General features: G+C 48.0%; 1 protein-coding gene across 2 annotated transcripts in view; it reads left to right on the top strand.

The window, feature by feature from the left end:
• Positions 1 to 6: 6 nt before the first annotated feature.
• The window catches only part of Hlf (hepatic leukemia factor), a 54,272-nt gene continuing 35,230 nt past the window's right edge, over positions 7 to 19,048 (top strand). For both annotated transcript variants that reach the window (XM_005394082.1, XM_005394081.1), the window contains exons 1-2: positions 7 to 464; positions 2,487 to 2,822. In XM_005394082.1, the coding sequence (XP_005394139.1) occupies positions 350 to 464; positions 2,487 to 2,822 (451 nt within the window). In that variant the 5' untranslated portion in view covers positions 7 to 349. The remainder of the gene's footprint in view (positions 465 to 2,486; positions 2,823 to 19,048) is intronic.

Raw genomic sequence — 19,048 nt, 5'->3', positions numbered from 1 at the left:
TTTTTTTTTTTTTTCGGTTTTGAACATTTTGCGAGACGAGGGGTTCGAGGCAGGTGACAGCATCCTGAGGTTGCCCAGGACCCCGCGGGCTCTTCGCGCGCTCTCCTGGGACCGTGTGCGCTGAGAACCCGAAAGTTGCTTTCGGTTTTTTAATATTTTGTATGCAGATGTATTTAGAAAGATAAAAGTAAAAAAAAATTTTTTTTTTCTTCCCTGGTCTGCACCGCTGGAAAGCGAGTACTTTTGCCAAAGGACGGAGGACGAGCTCTGCAACATTTCTGGGACCGATTAGCTTTCTTTAAAAAAAAAAAAAAAAGAAAGAAAAAGAAAAAACATTGAGTGCATCGCGATGGAGAAAATGTCCCGACAGCTCCCCCTGAACCCCACGTTTATCCCGCCTCCCTACGGCGTGCTCAGGTCTCTGCTGGAGAACCCGCTGAAGCTCCCCCTCCACCACGACGACGGTGAGCCCGCCGCGCTCCCGGGTCCCCGCGCCGCGCCCCGCCGCCGGCCGCAGCGTGCGCCCTCCGCGCCCCGGCCGCGCCGCCGAGATCGGGGTGCTCACCTGTACCCCCTCCTCCTCGATAAAAAGGGGGCGACCCTCCCGATCAGCATTTAAAATAGCGCCGGGACCCGGCCCGGGCTCCCGATCCGCGCCCGCGCGGCGCAGGTGGCAGGTAAAGCCGGCGGGTCAGGGTTCCTTCCCGAGGACGGGGCGCAGCGCCCGCGAGAGGGCGGAGCGGCCCGGGCTGGGAGGAGAGATCCGGGGGCCCGGGTTGGGGCGGGGGTCCGGAGGGAGCGGGACTGACCGCGTTGGGGCTGGGGGGCTGCTTGTGTCTTGCGTCGCACTGGGGGTTCACGGGTGTGAGCCGCACGCGCGGGTCCCGCCGTGCAGGGTCACCGAGGCCCGGCCGGGGGAGGGGTCCCCGCGAGGGAGACGCGCACGCCCCGGCGGCGCCCGCCGACACTTCCCCTGCGCTGTCCCCGGTGGGAGGGGAGAGCGAGCGAGCAGGCTCACGTGTACGCGCGCAGGAGCCTCCTCCGGCTCCAGCCCTTTCTCGGTAAGTCCCAGACCTTCTTCCTTCCCTCGGTAACCTGGGCTGTGGCGGGAGAGGAGGGGTGCGTGGGAAGAGCGGGAAGCGGAGCCGCACCCCGCGTGCACGGGTTTGTCGTTTGGGCAGAAGTGATTTTGGTGTCACAGAGATGGTTGCGCATCACACGGCTCTGGAGAGATTACTTGGCTACGGGGAGCTCGGGAGTATTCCCCTTCTTTCCTAGAAGTGGACAACCTGTTGCACTGCAGGAGTTAGGGTGTTTTGGTTGCGTTCTGCAGATTTTAATCCCCCCACTCCACCCGCAGGAATAGCACTTGGGAGGAAGGGGCTGCCGGCAGGCTTTGCGTCAGTGGGTGTTTTAAGTCAGATTCTCAGATGAAACTGTAGAGGGGTAGAATGGATTGCAGTGGAGGCTGTTCTTCTGAGGAAAAAAAACTCAGAAGCAAATTCCTTAATCCCAGATTCCACCCACGCCTGAGTACTAGAATTGGCAAAACCCAGAGCTCCTGGTAAAGACCTAATCTGGTGAGCGCTGTTTTCAGGTAGGACATAGCTGCGTACTTCCTTCATAGGTGTGTGGAGTAAGTCACCTTTTCCTGTAGCCCTGCCTTGGACGGGCTGCGTAGCTGTGGACTTTTTGTGAATTGGCCAATACTTAGGTGTTTGGGGAGGAGAAAGGAGAAAACACTTTCTGTTTATTTACTGCTTTTGTAAAACAGACTGTGTGCCCTAATGGCTCTCAGATAATTCTCAGTTTTTTTCTCTGCTTCCTCAGACCCTCTGTGTATTCCTTAGGAATGGAGATAATTGCTTGTTGTGATACTTTTGAGATCATGCGTGGAACCAGGCATATTTTAGGTACTCAATACCTGGTGTTTAAGAAGGATGGAGAGACCTTGCTCTCCCCAGATTGAAAGCACCGTCTATCTCTCTGCTTTTATGAATCTGAGTGATCGCGCACTCGTACTGTTTCTCTTCTCTTCCAGAAGAGAAACCAAGCCTGGTGACTGGAGGTTTTTCTAAAAGTCATGGCAGTTGTATGTGATCGGAGGTGATCTTTTCCCACTGAGGGTTTGAACTACCTCCTCAAATCATGCCCCGGAGACTGTTCTCTTGTTTTTATCCTAGATCAGCCTGTAGCTCTGTCCCATGGACTGGTGCTTCCTTTCCAAAATAAATAGGAAGATGTTGAAAACCAGGCGTAGCTCCATGTCCTGCCTGAACTTTTTACTCCAGATCCGCACAAGACAGCAGCCAGAGAACCCTGGTGTCTATGAGAAGTTGCTTTGTAATAGAGGCCGGGTCATAAAAGAGCAACTCCTTTTCTCTACTTTTTTTCTCTCTCTCTCCCTTTCTTTTCCTTCCTTCCTTCCTTTCTTTCTTTCTTTCTTTCTTTCTTCTTTCTTAATCCACGTTTCCCTTCTTCTGCAGCATTTAGCAAAGATAAAGACAAGGAGAAGAAGCTGGATGATGAGAGTAACAGCCCGACGGTCCCCCAGTCGGCGTTCTTGGGGCCCACCTTATGGGACAAAACCCTTCCCTATGACGGGGATACTTTCCAGCTGGAGTACATGGACCTGGAGGAGTTCCTGTCAGAGAACGGCATCCCCCCCAGCCCGTCACAGCATGAGCACAGCCCGCACCCACCCGGCCTGCAGCCCGCCGCCTCAGCTGCCCCCTCGGTCATGGACCTCAGCAGCCGGGCCTCGGCACCCCTTCACCCCGGCATCCCATCTCCAAACTGTATGCAGAGCCCCATCAGACCAGGTACGCTTTCCTAGGGGTCTCCCTTCGGATGGGAGGGAAGGCAAAGGGGAGGGCTGGTGGCGTGTGGTGGGGGCAGGGGGCTGGCACGAACCCTGACACTTGGGGTGGTTTAGTGTGCATCTGCTTCACCCTCAGCGGAGAATCCTCCTGCTTCAACGAGCATCTGAACGTCTCACTTGGAGAGTCAGTTAAGAGCAGACTTGTGGATCTAGCTCAACAAATTCTGATTTTTCGGGTCTGGGGTGAAAGCCCAGAACCTAGATTTTTAAAGAGCTCCCCTTAGGATTCTGATACAACTGCTCCAGGGACTGTAGTTTAAGATATACCGCCCTTCGAGATTTGGATAACTGAAGCACGCATATCATCTCTTAGCCCTTCTCTCCTTCCCCCTCGTACACACATAATAGGATCTTGCTGGATGATTTGGGTGGACTTTCTGTAGGGCTTGGTTTACCCACTTCATTTTTCTCTGGCCTGAAAGGGGAAAAATGGAGAGTAGGCCTGTGGGGTAGGTAGGTAATTTTTTCATCTTGTTTTGTCACTGAGAACTAGAACCTAAAAGCAGGCTCTCATATTAACTTAGGAAGCTTAGCCTTCTTCCTCTTAGGACCTCTTTTTCTCTCTCTTCCTCATTATTATTCCTGTGAACCAAATAGTTCTTATCTTTTTTTTTTTTCATTTTCGTACCTCATCCACTTTTATCACAGCCGAAAGGCTGTGAACTCAGCTATAAATGATGCTGAAATGTTACAAAGAAACATCATAGGGGAAGACTAGTGCTTTAAAACCCATGGAGAAATGCTCAGAGATAGACAGACCGGGGGAGCTCTGGATTCGTGTCTTCAGCACCGCAGAGGATGAAAGGAGCAGGAAGAAAGATCATTTGGTGTGCACAGGAAACCAGGAACAAAGATTCAGCCTGGGAGAATGACAGGAAGGTCACGGAGCAGAGGGCCATCACCGCGGGGAAAGACAGAAAGCAGGACAAAGTGAGACTTGTCTTAGAGGTGATTACTGAGCTCCGTGTCCTCAGCTCCTGCAGAAATGTCTGTGACACACAGAGTGAGGTCTACATGGGAGGAAATAAAGGAGGAAGAGAAAACCCCTGCCTTGATGTGTGAGGATTGGAGCTAAGATTCATGCTTCCATATGGCTCTGAGCTTTGAAACTTATGTCTTCTCCCAAATGCATGTTGAATGATAACTTGCTAGTTCACATGGAATGAAGTCTTTCCCTGTAGCCACCCCGTGAGAAACTGAGCAAACACTCCTTTGTGTGACCTAGCATCCCTGCTTCAGAGAATGTTTACCAAAACAGACAGCAAGCAAAATGCATGGTGCTTCTAAGTAGCAAAACAGTCGGGGGATGGAAGCAGATCCCTAGTGAGTGGGGACACCAGTGCCCCAGTCTTTCTGCTGTGCAGTGAGACTCCTGCCTCTTTGTAGCTTTGTGACTTTTGAAAATGACGTAGCTTCTTGGACCCTTATTTTCCCTTTGGGTAGAGGGTGTAATGTCTATTTGGTGAGAGTAATGAGAAAATTAGAGGTCACGTGTATTAAGGGTCAGATGAGCGGAAGTGAGTGTTCTGGTATTGGAAGTAACTGTGACCGCTGTAATATCTATGTCAGCTTTTACCATTTTATTCCAATCCTTGTCTTCTCAAATACCTTCATAAAATAATTATGTACATTGTGCAACCTTCCTCTGCAGGGAAATATAAAGGCATTTCGTCCAGTAGTTACTGGATTTGCCCAATAGTTACTGGATTGGAAGTTGAGGCTTAAGTACTTGGTAAGAGTTTGTTACAGTCTGTATTGCCTAGTAACTCTCAGAACCTTTGGGATGCCCCAGTCAGAGTTGGAAGTAGTGGGTATTGTTTTGTGATGTCATAAGGCACATACTGAGGGTCTAAAAATAAACTCTATTTAAATGTCTTCTTTTGCCTGTAATCACAGCACTCTGACAGGCTGAGGCAGGAGGATTTCAAGTTCAAGCCCAGTCTGGGCTACTTAGTGACTTAGCGAGACCCTGTCTCAAAATTTAAGAAAAAAAAAAAACTAATTAAAAGAGGTCTGGGAATACAGTTCAACACAGAGGTCCTGGGTTCAATCCCCAGTATCACAATAATAATCATGGAAATAAACTTCAAAGTAATTTCCTTCTTTGAATTGAAAACTCGATGCCCTAAATCTGATTGGAGGAAAAAAAAGGGGGGAGGGGGATAGACGGGGTTGAAGGAAGGGTAGGGGAAGGGAAAAGCAAAAGGGATCAAGTTATGGATCATGTACAGGTACACATTCCCTACAGTGAGTGTGATCATTGTGTGTACATACCTAACATGTACCAATAAACTTAATTAATCTAAAGAAAAAGAAAACTCGATGTCCTAACAGAAAAGATAAAAAGGTAAAGGTTTCCTTCAGCATTAGTGCAGATAAAAGCTCACTCTGCTCTGCATAGAATGTTGATCACTGTGAAGACGATGGTATAGGATGGGATCCTAGGGCTGTGGGCTCGATGGGTGCGTCCTGCAAGCAGAACTGAAAGAGAAGAAGTTCTCGATGATTCCGTGTAACTCACAGGGAGTGACCAGAATAGAAGTACAAGTGAATGTTGGGGAAAATAGTCCTCAGAAGGGAATGGCACAGATGTAGCCTTGAACATTCTGGGAATTGCATAATTTCAGTCTCCACTGGGTTTTCTCAACCTTGGCTCTCTCACTGGCTAAGTCCTGGAGGATACCGTCCTGTGTGTTGTAGGATATTTAATGACATCCCTGCCTCTACCCCCTAGATGACCTGCCCTCCAGCTGTGACAAGTAAAAACAGTCTCCAGTCCCTCCTACATGTGCCCTGGGAATAAAGCCTTTCCCCGCGGAGAACCAATGGTGCATATCTTCAACTGAACAGGAAAATCAGGATTTAATTCAGGGTCCTATCATACCAGTGGGTGCTTTTTACTTCCTATGAAACTGTACGCAAAACTTTTACAAAGGTTCGGAGACATTAGGTTGCCAAAAAGAAATAGTATGTTAATGAGCGTCCTTGTGCACTTTTAGTTGATAGAACTAAGTCACCAATCTAATCAGGAGATAATTGCAGAGCAATTCACCAAACACTGATTTTTCAGCTGTCTGCTCAGCATGCGTCTTTTGAGTTATGCTCAGCGGCATTGTGTTGTTAGTACTGTCTGGCTGAAAGGAAATGAAGCCAGAAATTGACAAAGTATGCGTTATGAAGTCTACCTCAAGGGTGTGTGGGAATGACAAGGTGAACATTCTCATGAATGCTCAAAACTGTCTACCATGATGCTCCCGCGGCCAGCTTTCCTATTTTGTGTATCTGTCTAGCCCAGTTCATCTGTGTAGCTCCTGCACCAAAGAGTAAGTCAAGTATCCAAAGAAACACAGTCTCTGAAAAATACTCCAGGGACCCAGCGAAACCTGATGTGAACGTGGCATGATTGCCAAGATTTCCAGGTTACTCTCTCTGTGGAGGTGAGAGTGGTGTTTCCTGCTGCAGCTACCTGCCGAGGCTTCAGGGTGTCTGAGGTGCAGCGCTGTGGCTGTCCCCAGGCCATCAGGGATTCTGCGTTTGCATTTCAGATGCTATCGGAGGTGGTATGCGGGGGTGCCCTCCTGGAGGTGTGTGCTGGGTACCAGGAAAAATAAGAATCTGTTTGCCCTGAGAATTGAGTAGTTGGTTTAAGGACAGCTGTCCCTTTAGGGAAAGTCATCTATAGCAGACAAAGGCAGAGTTATTTTTAAACCCTATGCTTGTAAAGCTAGATTTGAAACTGTTTCCTCTGGTGGTTTTTCTTTGAATAGCTGAGGGGTGTCCTGTCACTTTGAGGCCCATATTCAGCTAAGAATTAAGAAGATTATCCTTCCAGTTCTAAGCATAGAGGCCGAGTTCTGATCAAGACTGGGGACAGAGTGAAGTGCAGCCCTTCGTGTGTGGGAAGAGCATGAGTTAGTGGGAGGCATTAGGCCAGGGGTTGGGGAGAGCCCACTGTCTCTTTGCAGGGTGGCATTTATGTTCTCTTTGTGCCAGCTGCCCTTTGTGACAAGGGAATGGAAGGAGGATGCTGGTGAGTGGGATCTGTGTAATATGGAGAGGAGCTCTGTGCTGGTGATTTGGGCGTTATGCAAGGTCCTACCAGGGCAAGAAGATTCTCTTCCTCTTCCCAAAATCGAGATGCGGCTCCTCGGAAGGGCATGCAGGTCATGTATGCTCCCACCCAGCAGACAGACAGCAGGTCGGGGGCGCCGTGAGTGACAGCTGCCCTCCATGGCACCTCATATATCTTGGAAGTGCTTCTCGTGCATCAGAATCAGGGGTCACCAAGTGGGGGAGGGAGGGACGGAGGGAGGGAGGCCACTTGGTTCTGGAGGTAGGCGGACTGTTTTCCTCTCCGCTGGGTCCTAGAGAGGACAGGCTCGCCCTGGTCTCTTGGCTTCATCACGTTGCCGGCATGCACAGGGCAGCAGCCCCTAGCCTGTGTCAAGAGGCGTTTGGGGGTAGGTACAGAAATAAGGCAACTTGGCAGGTAGCAGTGTAGGCCTGGACTCCGGGGCTAGCATTTACATTCTGGACTGACCTTTGGTTCACCGTGTGACTTTGTGTCAGTTTCTTAACCTCTTTAAGCCTTAGTTTACTCATGGGTAGAGTGGAGGTTCTAGTCACTCTCCAACGGGGCTATAGCATGGCAGAGAAAGATGACACACGGCTCGGCGTGTCCCTGTGCCTGGCGCACACATGCGGAGTGCAGAGAGCCCCTGGGAGGGCAGTGGCGTGAGAGCCTGGAAGAGAATATCTGGGTTCCCAGCTCTCACACCCCATTTAGGGATTTGTTCATCCCATCCTCTTTCCTCTGCAAAAATAGGACGTGCTCCGCCCCCCATGCCCCACACTTACGGTGCACAGCCTGACCTTCCTGTCCCTGCTGGGTTAGGGCGAATTACTTCCCTGATGTTAACCCAGCAGCGCTAACTCTGAGCGAGCAGCTCCTGTCCTGTGAGTGTGGAAACAGCTGCTCTCCGGGTGCCCAGCCCCCCGGCTCCCGTGGGAGTCCTGGCAACCCTGGCCGGCTGCCCGCAGGACCGTGTGCTCCAGGCACGTGGCTGTGCCCTGTGGAGCCTGCCCAACTCCGGGTGGTGTGCTGGCTTGCCTTTTTTTTTTTTTCCTCCCCTCTCCTCCTCCCTCTTGCTTCTCTTCCCAGCAAGTGCCAGTGAGCACTTGTAATCCTGACCCTGGCAGGAGAAAGCTGAGCTGCGGAGAGCGGCCGATAGGCCGGGGAAACCTGTTCTGTGCAGCCTTCAGGCCAAACCCCAGGCCTGGCCCTCTCTCCTGCCTCTCTGCCCAGAGGCCCTGTCTCCTGTGCCCCGCTGCGGTGGGCATCCTTCCTGGAGGCTGGCGCCTGCCAAGGGTCTTGGCAGAGTCTTTCCGGTTCAGCACTGTGCCTACTAGACTAGAAAAACAGCAATAGACAGACAGAATGAGGTGGAGGAGAAGGAAGGCAGGGGAGCGGGGAGAAAAAAGCCTTGATAACAACCTAATGCAGAAAGCCAGGGGTGAGAAGACAGCAGTGATTTATGAGGTTTCTCCGAAACCTCTCCTCCAAGCGGCACTGAACACTTACCCAGGAGTCATTTTTTATGTCTCAGCAGTAAAAACAGAGGGGAGAGGGATGGTAACAGGCAAAGTAATAAGATGGGGGCGAGGAACAGAGCATGTTAAGAGTGTGACAGAGAGGTATAGGGTTCGTGTTTGATTCTGTGATGGGAGTGGTTGAGAACACTGGTTACATTTAATATTTCCCATTTATTATATTTGGCGTTTCCCCAGCAGTTGTCTTGAACTGAAGCCGCAGATCCATTGTTTTGCCGTGAACTTAAATTTCCTTTAGCCTTAGCTGTCTTCTGGCTTACCGCTCCTCCATGTCCATCAGGACGTCCTGTGTCTGAGACACGGATGCTACACGGGCAGCACAGCAGTGTTTTATAGAGCACAGGACCCCATAAATGCGAGGGCGAAGTTGAACTTGGCCTCCTCGGGCACGTTCATGACCTCAGGTACATCGTTTCAATGAATAAGCTTTTGATTCCCAGTCCATAACTCTGGAATAGTCCTCGGACCTCCTTCATAAGATTGTGAGCTAGTGCACACAGGCTACAGATACAGTGCTTGGTACCTGGTAAGTGCTCTGTGACAGCTAGCTGCTCTGAGAAGCATCCTCAAAACCACTGACTCATGGCTGGGGATATTAGCCCAGTGGTGTAAGTTCCTGCCTGGCAAGTGCAAGGACCTGAGTTCAATTCCTGGTACCACCAAAAAAAAAAAACAAAAAAAAACCTGACTCTCCCCTCTCACAGAGGACCTGAGTGGGACTCAGAGACAAACCCTGATACTTTTCCTTCCCTGGCTAGCTCAGAGCTCTGGTCAGGAAATGCGAGATCCTCTTCTGCTTGTGCTTTGTTGCCTAGCTTCTTTCTTCTACCTCTCTGAGCCAGTGAGTTTTAGGTGACCTTGGGTAGCTAACTGTAGCTTCTGTCATTTCTCCTTCCATTAAAAAAAATCAAAATGTATTTCAAAAAAGTTTTTGCATAGATTTCTTCCTCGTCATATTTCCTAGTAAGTCAATCAATCCGTGACACCGTTGGCTTTTCAATAGCAGGTGTTAGTAGGTATAATTGAAGGCAATGTAATGACTTCAGGAGTAAGGAAATCGTAAAGGGAAGTTACCGTGTTGGAAAAGGAAGAGTGTTTAGTTTATACTCCTGCTTCCAAGCAGGACTTTTCATAATCACCTTCATGGTCTGACCTGAAAAGTGACGTCCTTGCTGCGTTGATGTGAGCTTTCCATGGCTGATGGGCGAAGAGGTTCTATCGTGGCTCCTGGCACATAGTGGGGCACCTGGCACATAGTGTGGCAGCTTTTCTCACAAGTCAGTTCTGCTCCTTTTCTCTCGTAAATGATTCAGTGTCTAGAATGGAACCGGCAGGAGGTTGTGGGAGGCAAAGAGTAGTATGGGTGGTCCCAGAAATAGCCTCGATTTGTGCTTGGTGCACCAGGGGAAAGACAAACGAGGGCACAATTCGGCTGCTGGTCTTGGGATAGCCATTTAGTAGGAAGTTGGGATTTGAAGACAAAGTGACAGGTGTTAGGACAAACCAGCGTGTCCTCATAGCCAAAGAACAGGGGCGTAGAGGCCTCCAATATCTGCTGAAAAGAGGAGAGAAAGGTGAATCCAAAAAACTGAGAAAAATATTTAAAAATAAACTACAAAGCAGTGCAGATCATAAAAGCTTGCAGGCCTCATAGGAAGCAGCCATGGCTCAGGGCAGGAATGACTGGAGCGTGGCTTCCGGGAAGAGCTGGCCCTCGTCTTGGGCCTCAGAGTGAGAGCTAGAGCGGGCAGTGGGGCTGTGGGGTGCGGAGACAGGAGTGCCACATCGTGTTGAGGGCACAAGGTGCGCGTCCAATTTGGCTGGTGCAGAAATTCCTATGGAGGAGGCAGGGAAACGTGGGGAAGCTTGGTGCCAGTCCAAATGGCAGCTTGAGTGCCGGGCACTGAACTTTGTCTTGCAGACAGTAGGGAGCCAGTTTTTTGAGCAGGGAAGGGGCATGTGAGCATTGCCGCTTGGGTTCAAGGTTGGATTTGAAACATTTTTAGAAACCTGACAATAGTTTCCTCTGGCAAGCCAGGATTTCCTTATTTTCATTATTTTGAAAATAAATACTCTTCCCCTGAACATCAAACAGCTTTTCAAAACACGATGTTCTAATGATCTAGATGAAGTAATTCCAAAACACAGGGTTTAGGTTTCACTTGTAAAGCCCATAATTTTGGTGATTTGGGGGGGGAAACACTCTTTGGCAAGAAAATAGTTTGAGGGATTTGAATGGTTTGGAATTTAAAAGTCCAAAAGCAGGGCTGGTCTCGTAGGAGTAAAAAAAAAAAGATTTTAATAAACTCAACCCATTAACATTCATTGCTTTTAAATGCCTCTATTTTATACGGCCTGCTAGGTTTGCAAACAAGTATATTGAACCAGTTTTTATGAGCGTGTTTGTGTGTGCATGTGTGTGTTTATGTGTGCATGTGCATGTTTGTGTGTGCTCCCATGCTTATGTATGTGCGGTGGGGAGTTATTGCCTCAGTGATCCAAGTAGTACTTGATTATAAAAGATTACCTGCAGCAGTCATGTTGACCTAAAAATACTTACCCAAGTTTCTGGCCAGCTTATTAATTTTACTCCTGAGAGACAAAGGAATCGTTATTGCAGTTTTGCATGCTGGAGTCCTGACCTTGTATTTGTGGCTCCCTTCTTCCTTGAAACCAGTGTTCGAGGGCGTGCGTGCACGTGTGTGTGTGTGTGTGTGTGTGTGTGTGTGTGTGTGTGTGACAGATACCGGGAATGCTGCTAGAGGAGTTTTGTGGGAGGGTTGGGGAGAGGCACTTCTGCTGCATGGCAACATACATGAAATGACTTGTTGAGGTTCTCTTCTGGTACCAAGCCAGCATTACAGAAAGCTGGAAGAATTGCCCTAACCCAAACCAGTTTGCTTAAATACAAAACAGCAGACCATGTGTGCAGTTTCACCTCCAGCTACGTACAGTAGACCATCCCGGGAACGCTGGCAGAGTGATCTGCTGGGGAGAAGCTGTACAGTATGTGTGTCTGTTATGCTGGCATCCGGTGGATACAAGCTCCATGGCTGTATGTGAAAATCCCTGAGTGTTTCTTTTCCTTCTTCTGTGACTTGGACAACTATCCTTACTGTCTTCGCTCACTACCTACCCAGTCCCATGTTCTCTGCTGAAAATGACACAACTCCCCTGTTGCACTGGGATCCTAAAAGTTGTGTTTTTAGAGGTTTAATCTGGGATCATTTTTATTATTATTAACGATCGTTGGAAGGATGCTTTGGATTTGGGGGTCTTATAATGAGGCATGGCTTGTGGTTAATTAAGCCCCCTTGGCTCTCCAGTCTTGCCCGGGAGACCCTAGATTCCTAAAAACAATGAGTGCATGCTACAGAAAGATGCTCGAGGGAGCTACAACATTAAATCATCTGTGACAAAATGTTCTTTCGGAAAGTGGAACTGCATAAATGGATCGGCAGAAATAAAAGCTTTGGCAGAAACTCTTTGAGTGGGGAAGAGCAGTGCTTTCTTTTCTAATTAGCTCTGGGTAGCAGTCTGCTCCAGGGTTTTTGCTGAGGAACTCAGGCAGGGAGAGTGGGGCGAGGAAGCCTCAGTGCTGCACTGCATGTTTCTGCTCTTAGTGAAGGAGTTAAGTGTGCTATGCACTCATGCACACTGAATGCTTCTTGAACTGAACCAAGTGGGGAAGGCAAAGGTTTGCTGGGGGAAGGATGCTCCTGAGCCCTGACCAATGGGAATCCATGCCATAAACCAGATGAACAAGATCCTCTAGGTACGCAGTAATCAGATTACCCAGAACAGAGATCACAATATCTCAGGACAGAAAGGTTCTTTTAAGTATACTGGCAAATGAACTCCATCTGCCTTGTCCTTTGCACAGAAGACTTAATTCGCCTTAGGATAGATTCATTATGCAGGGATTAGTGTCGCTGAAGAAGACCGTGCAGGTTCTGCTATAGAGAGAACTATAACAATAGCAAGGGGATCGCAGATCCCACCAGAATAGTACCGGTTTTAAAAGGCCGGTGGCCACTGGGAGATGTACAGGGGAGAGAATAGATAATACAATATGTGAAAATAGAAATAAAGCCTTGGTAGAAAAGAAGGGTAAGAAAAGAATAATTTAGGGGCTGGGGATTTAGCTCAGCAGTACAGTGCCTGCCTGGCAAGTGCAAGGTTGTGAGTTCGATTCCTGGTACCGGAAAAAAACCAAAAAATTTAAAAAAAAAATAAGAAAAGAATAATTTGCACAACTGACTTCATAAGAATTTCATAGATTTCACTTCGTCACAATTGATTTCTATATTCACTTTCTGTGAGAACTGTATCTTGTTTCCTCATAGAATCAGAAATACGTTTATTTCCATTGGCCAGTAACACATGAATGATTCTTTTTTGTTTTATTTGTTTCCATGTTTGTGTTTTTGTCTTTTTTTGAGACAGGGTCTCACTATACGGTTCAGGCTTGAGCTCACTTTGTAGCCTAGGCTGGTCTCGAACTTGCAAGGACCCTGCTTCCTCAGCCTTCCAAGTGCTGGGATTACAGGCGTATGCCACCACGCCCAGCTTGATTCTTTTTTATTTTAAAGAGAATTTTAAAAATCAATAAAAATGATACAGAATGATTTTTAAAATAATATTTAGATCAGTGAGTGGTTTTCAGTTATTAGATTCCTTAAAAGTTTGAAGGTTGGGGCTGGGGATTTAGCTCAGCGGCAAAGTGCCTGCCTGGCAAGCGCAAGGTCGTGAGTTCGGTTCCCGGTACCGGAAAAAAAGCAAAAAAAAAAAAAAAAAGTTTGAAGGTGGATGATAAGTAGATGTAGTATTACATAAACTGGTGTCAAGAAGCATTTGGGGCCTCCATATACATATATATATATATATTTTTTTTTTTTTCCTTTTTACTCTTTAGCTTGTCTGGCAATAACATTGCATTGGTTTAGATTTTATGATTACTTGATCTTGAATTGACTGGACTGAAGTTTATATTCTTGGTTGTCTTCTTCTTTATTTATTTATTTATTTATTGGTCTTTCTGAGACAGGGTCTTGCTATGCAGTTCAGGCTGACCTTGAGCTCACTTTGTAGCCCAGGCTGGCCTCGAACTCGCAACGATCCTCCTGCCTCAGCCTTCCTAGTGCTGGGATTACAGGCGTGCGCCACTACACCCAGCTCTTGGTCTTCTTAATAAGGAAAGATATTACCAAATAGGCTCAGTGTGCAAACATAATTTGGGGAACACATTGAACTTACATGAGTGAAAACTCGTCTTTGAAGGCTTTGACCGTGTATAAGTTGATGTTCTTAACCACAAGTATGTATCAGTGGGTAGCAAAGGAATTTCTGCTCTTCAGGTGTTTCCTTAAGTCAGATTATTATTCCCACCCAGTTGTTGGTCTGTCTCTGAATGCCCTCCCACCCTTGCCTGAAATGTTCATGGTTTTAAGTTAAATTTTAATGGAAGCGTGTGGGACCAAAAGGGCATTTTGGAGCGTTTATCTGTCATTAGAGAGGGTGTCGGAAACCAGTCCCCAAAGATGGTAGTTTTCTTGTGAAATTTAGTAATGAAATAATTGTCTCAGAGCAATTCCTCAGTCTCTCTCTTTTCCTCATGGACAGGCAGCAAAACGTGGTGGTTACACGTCCGCCCTTGGCTTAAATCTTGCGTCTGCCGCTTGCCGGCAGGGTTATCCTCTGCCTTTGTTTCCTACACTGTAAGAGGATGGTTTCCTCATACACTTTCCCATGGGAGGAGGATTTCTGGGAGCGGAAAGGAGAGGGGGCACAGAAAGCACACAGAGCAGTGCTCAATGTGTATATGTGGCCCTTGGCATTTCTACTTCATTCTGTGAATGCTGTGTCTTCTCCCACCTCCATGGTCACCTTGCCAGCGCTCAGGGAGGCAGGTACCTTGTGCTGTAGCCACGGTGCCCTAGGAACCAGCTCCACCTTTGGAACAGGGGTAGGGAAGAAGGGGTCATGAAGAGGCAGAGCAGGTGAGCATCCTGGGTGTTTACACCTGTGGGGAGGTGTGCCCCATGCAGCCCCATCCAAGGTCCGTTAGCAGGTCCTGGTGACTGCTTGGCTATCTTCAAGGGCCAGGTGCACGTCTTTGATCTCCACAGCGGCTGACCTCTATACTGTGCCCCAAGGTACTTGAGTGTGTGTGGGGGTGCTGATACACTCTCCTTTCTTAATCTTGAGTCTTTCCAACGTGCTGTAGGATTTGTGCTGTGAATTTCTTTTGCTTTCTTTGCCGGGACACCTCTGGGTCACAAAGGCATGGACTGGTTGCTCCCTCCCTGTTGGGGTATGATCTTCCGAGTGGGGAGCAGCAGGTGGTGGAATTCCAGCCCTGACAGAACCCACGGGCTTCTGCTCCTCATCCTGAGGGTCTCTCAAGTGTTCTGGATCAAAAAGTGGCCGGGGAGCTCAGCCAGGGAAAACTGCACCTTTCTGTGGAATCAGAATGGGGATGTGAAGACATCGAGGAAAGGAAAGGAAGTGATTTGGGAGGGATAGGGGAAAATGCTTTCACACAAAGAAGACAACTAGAAGTTGATTGATTTAAGAAATGGGATTAACCTAATGTGACTTTGCTTTTCAACCAGCTTAGAGGTGTGGAGTTCTCGGTCTGGGTCTTGAAGCGGTGTGTCGTGTGTTGTACTAATGGGTGTGGTGGGATAAAGCTCTTAGAGATACATCGGTCTTAAAGGATTACAGAGTACATCAGAATCAAAGCAGGTAAGATTTGCCCCTCTTGAGAGAAATGTTTAATTCCACCTAAAGCTCCCTCAGCATATTTTTATATCCTGTCAGTACCTCAGAGCTCCCTCTTTATAAAAGGGTGGGTACCATGCTCCTAAGTTTAAATCAGCTAAATGCAACATGAAATCATAGCAATACCCATGAGGTATTTAAGCCAAAATGGTTCTAAGTGCTTAAGGGAAGAGACTGTAGAGAACCAGCTCATATTAGAAATGATAGTAGCGGGCTGGGGATTTAGCTCAGCGGCAAAGCGCCTGCCTGGCAAGCGCAAGGTCGTGAGTTCAGTTCCCGGTACCGGAGAAAAACCAAAAAAAAAAAAAAAAAATGATAGTAGCTCCTGGAATTTAGTCTCTTCCTAAGAGGTTTCAGTGTTGTGGTAACATTGCCAAAATCTTTTTTTCTTTTTTTTCCCCCTGTACCAGCCCCTCCATTCCGACTGCATACAGTCAGCTTAAAAATAAATTTGGGCATATCTCGGTGGCCAGAAACCATGGAGATCAGGATGAAATCATTGTCAAGGCAAAAATAAAAAATAACAAGCTCTGATAAAGATATTCAGAGAAACACAGACCTAATAGCATCAGCACATCGTTCTTGGACCCGTTTGTTACCAAATTGAATTGGGTTTGAGATCAGTACCCTGGGAAGCCATGAAACTTTGAGCAAATTATGTGCACTGAGCATCCATCTCCTCCAGAAATGGTGGCTTGGTTCACGAGGTTGTCATGGAGGTTGAATTCCATGAAACGTGCTTGCAGTAAAAGTACCTGGGACCGTGCCTACTCAACTCAGGGAATTTCAGTTCAGTGAGAATCTGGCACCTACAGATCACTGTCTGAAATGTATTTGTAGTTCCTGTCTTTACCGTCTCACCTGTAGGTTTCTGAATTGCTGGCCTGGGTCTTTTGCAAGCTCCGTGATGCTTGCGTGAGTACATAAAGAGGTCTCATTTAGAGCCCCAACTGTGCTATTCGTTTGAAATATAACCCAAAGTTACCAACCTCCTTGGCTTATGCTTCTTTATTTTTAAAATGGAAATATTGTACATCCTTCTAAGTACAAGTACGTCTACAAGTACGTCATAAATACTGGACAAAATAGCCAAGTAGAAAGTTGACTAAACAAAATTCAAATCAGGTTAGCATTATTATTTCCTTGGGTTTTACATGGCAAGACAGGGAGATGCTGGGAAACCAACAACTTCAAAGGTAAGCTAGTCACAAAGAGCAAGGAACAGGGCTGGGGATGTGGCTCAGCGGCAGAGCTCTTGCCTTGCACACATAGGGTCCTAGGTTCAATGCCCAGCACCACAAAACAAGAACAAAAACAAACAACAACCTGCAAAGAGCAGGTTCAAACGAAGAGCAAGGAACTTGCCCTCAGCCAATCTAAATTCTTGAACTGGCTTGTCAGGATTAGGGTGTGTGTCTTGGAGTGGTCACCCAATCTCTTAAGGCCTCAGTGCTATTTTTAGTGCTGCAATCTGGATTCTAAGACCACTGTGGTCTAGAAGGCTAATACTACATTTTGGTACAAAAATTTAAAGTCTTTTGGAGTCATGATGCTGCTGCCAAGCCAAGTAGACGGTTTAAGAATCTCTTATTCTGCTACTCAAAAAGAGTGGCGGTGCTTAAAAATTAATGTTGAGAAGTGAGAGATATTTGACACCTTTTTGGGAAAAAACAAACAGACAAACAAACCCTGCAACACCATTCAAGCTAAAATGGCCTTCATTCTGAATGAGACCCACTGGCTTCTCTCTGGTGCTCCACATTGCAGAGTGATACTGAAGTAAGTAAGTTATCTGTCTGAAATCATTGCTCCAAGGGTTGGATCTCTTAGCTGTAGATTATTAGCCAGACAAAATATTAAAAAGAAAATAGGAAAACCACAGCTACTCTTAGGCCCACAGCTCCCTATTTTGATGGCAACTTTTCCAGAGGAGCAGTGGCCAGCGGGGCTCTAGTCTGCTCTTGGGAGTGGATGGATTCAGATTCATAGCACTGAGCAAGGCAGTGGGTTTCATTGTACATCCGGCTTCAGTAGATTAGTAGGTGCCTGGAATGTCATCTGGAATAGTGCTGAGGCTTCATCTGGGCTCTGCGAAAAGAGCTCTGTGATGAATTGGTGATGTCTGCTGTGAGCTGAGGTGGGGCAGTACTTGTGCCAGGTATTTGCTGTCCTGCCAGAGCAGGTTGAGAAGATCCTTCAGTACTTGTCTCTCCTCCGGGCAGCAGATCAAGGACTTGGACCAGTGTTGTTTCCGGTGTCCTGGGAGAGTGTTTTTCCAAGCCTCGGGCACGTTCTGTTTTACTGTCTATTTAACTTAACAGAGAGAATGAAAGAGAGGAAGTCTGTTGATTCTGTGCCTGGTCACAAGACAGGAACTGCAAGGTTGAAGGAAACTGGAAATCCAATATGTAATTCCGTGGCCAGCCAGTGGGCGTGGGGGTGGGTGCCCCCTGCTCCAGCAGAGGCAGCCACAACTCTCAGGTCCTGGTAGACTCTGGCCAGAGGTCCTGGCTGCAGATTCCCCTTGGGGAGCACTCACTATGCACTCCATCTCCTTTGATCTTGACTTTGAAATAGAAGATCTGCCCCCTTCTTGAAGGAAGAATCCCCCTTCTTTAGGAGGAATTTGCCAGTCCCCCCAGCATTTTGAGAGCAACTCTGTTATCCATGCAAATGGACAAGTAGCCTGAGGTCCTTTTCTCTTGGGCTTTGGAATGTGCTTGGTGTTTTTTGTGCTGTTGATCTGCTTTACTGGTGGTATTTGAATGCTTCAGATAGCTTTTTCTGTAGAGAACCGTTGAGGGGGAGAGCAGGGCCTTCTGCCACTCCCCCAGTGTGTTTCCGTAGCCAGCCAGATGTCGCTGAGCTCTCCCAGCCTCCTAACTTTAAACCCGCAAGTGGTGCCAGAGGGATAATAACAGTCACCTTTCCCTGAACACTTACTATGTGCTTCTTGGGATCCAGGTGCTGTGTGACGAGGCGTGGGCCCGGGAGTGTGTAGGGCAGTGGGGTGATGTGGGGCTTAAATGTTGTCCACAGTGAATCTACTAAAGAGGGCATGGAGATTGGACTGGCTTCCTCCGCTACTGTTGTTTCTGGTCACTGCACTTGAGCTCTGCATACCATTAACTTCCAATTATCCCCAGGCTGATTAGCCAGTTTTCAGATTAACCAAGGTGAAAGCTCACCTGGGCCTGGGCAGGGCTGGTTAACTCGGCTGCTCTCTCATTAGCTGGTCCTGGCTGCTTGCCTGTCCTGGGTTGGGCTGCGGAGCCTGGGGGTTGAGCTTCCACAGAGGGGAGGGGCCAAGTGGGCAGCTTCTTCCATGACCTCTGCTCCTTTCACCTGAAGCTGCCCATTGGCCCTGAACGTTCCACATCCTCCAGCCCAAGCCCAGAGAAGTTCAGAGCTTCCCTGGGGTCCTCCTACGGTATCCCTACTGCCCTCAAGCGCCAGCCTCACACACTCTGCAAATTCAGAAGTTTGCGTTGACCATAGGGCATGGTGAATTTGAAAGCTGTGGAGATTTAGAAATCTAATATGTTGAAAGGAGGCCAGAGAGCCAGGGGCTGCTAATCACCCCTTTTCCTCCTCAGCCTGTAAACCTCCTCGCATCCAAAATGTAGATGGACAGACCCAAAACACCGCACAGGGGTCCCTCCTGAGGTCAGTGGAGGCCAAGGCCACGGAGCCAACAGGAAAAGCAGGTTCCTCAGGATGCTGGCTTTCCTGCGGGCACTGTTTAGGTTGCTGTGATCGTCTCCCGCGGTCATC

Source organism: Chinchilla lanigera, unplaced genomic scaffold (genome assembly GCF_000276665.1).
Source record: "Chinchilla lanigera isolate Chin_1 unplaced genomic scaffold, ChiLan1.0 scaffold00050, whole genome shotgun sequence".
NCBI classification, from domain to species: Eukaryota; Metazoa; Chordata; class Mammalia; order Rodentia; family Chinchillidae; genus Chinchilla; species Chinchilla lanigera.
The sequence above is the reverse complement of the archived record's forward strand: the minus strand, read 5'-3'. Positions and strand labels throughout refer to the sequence as shown.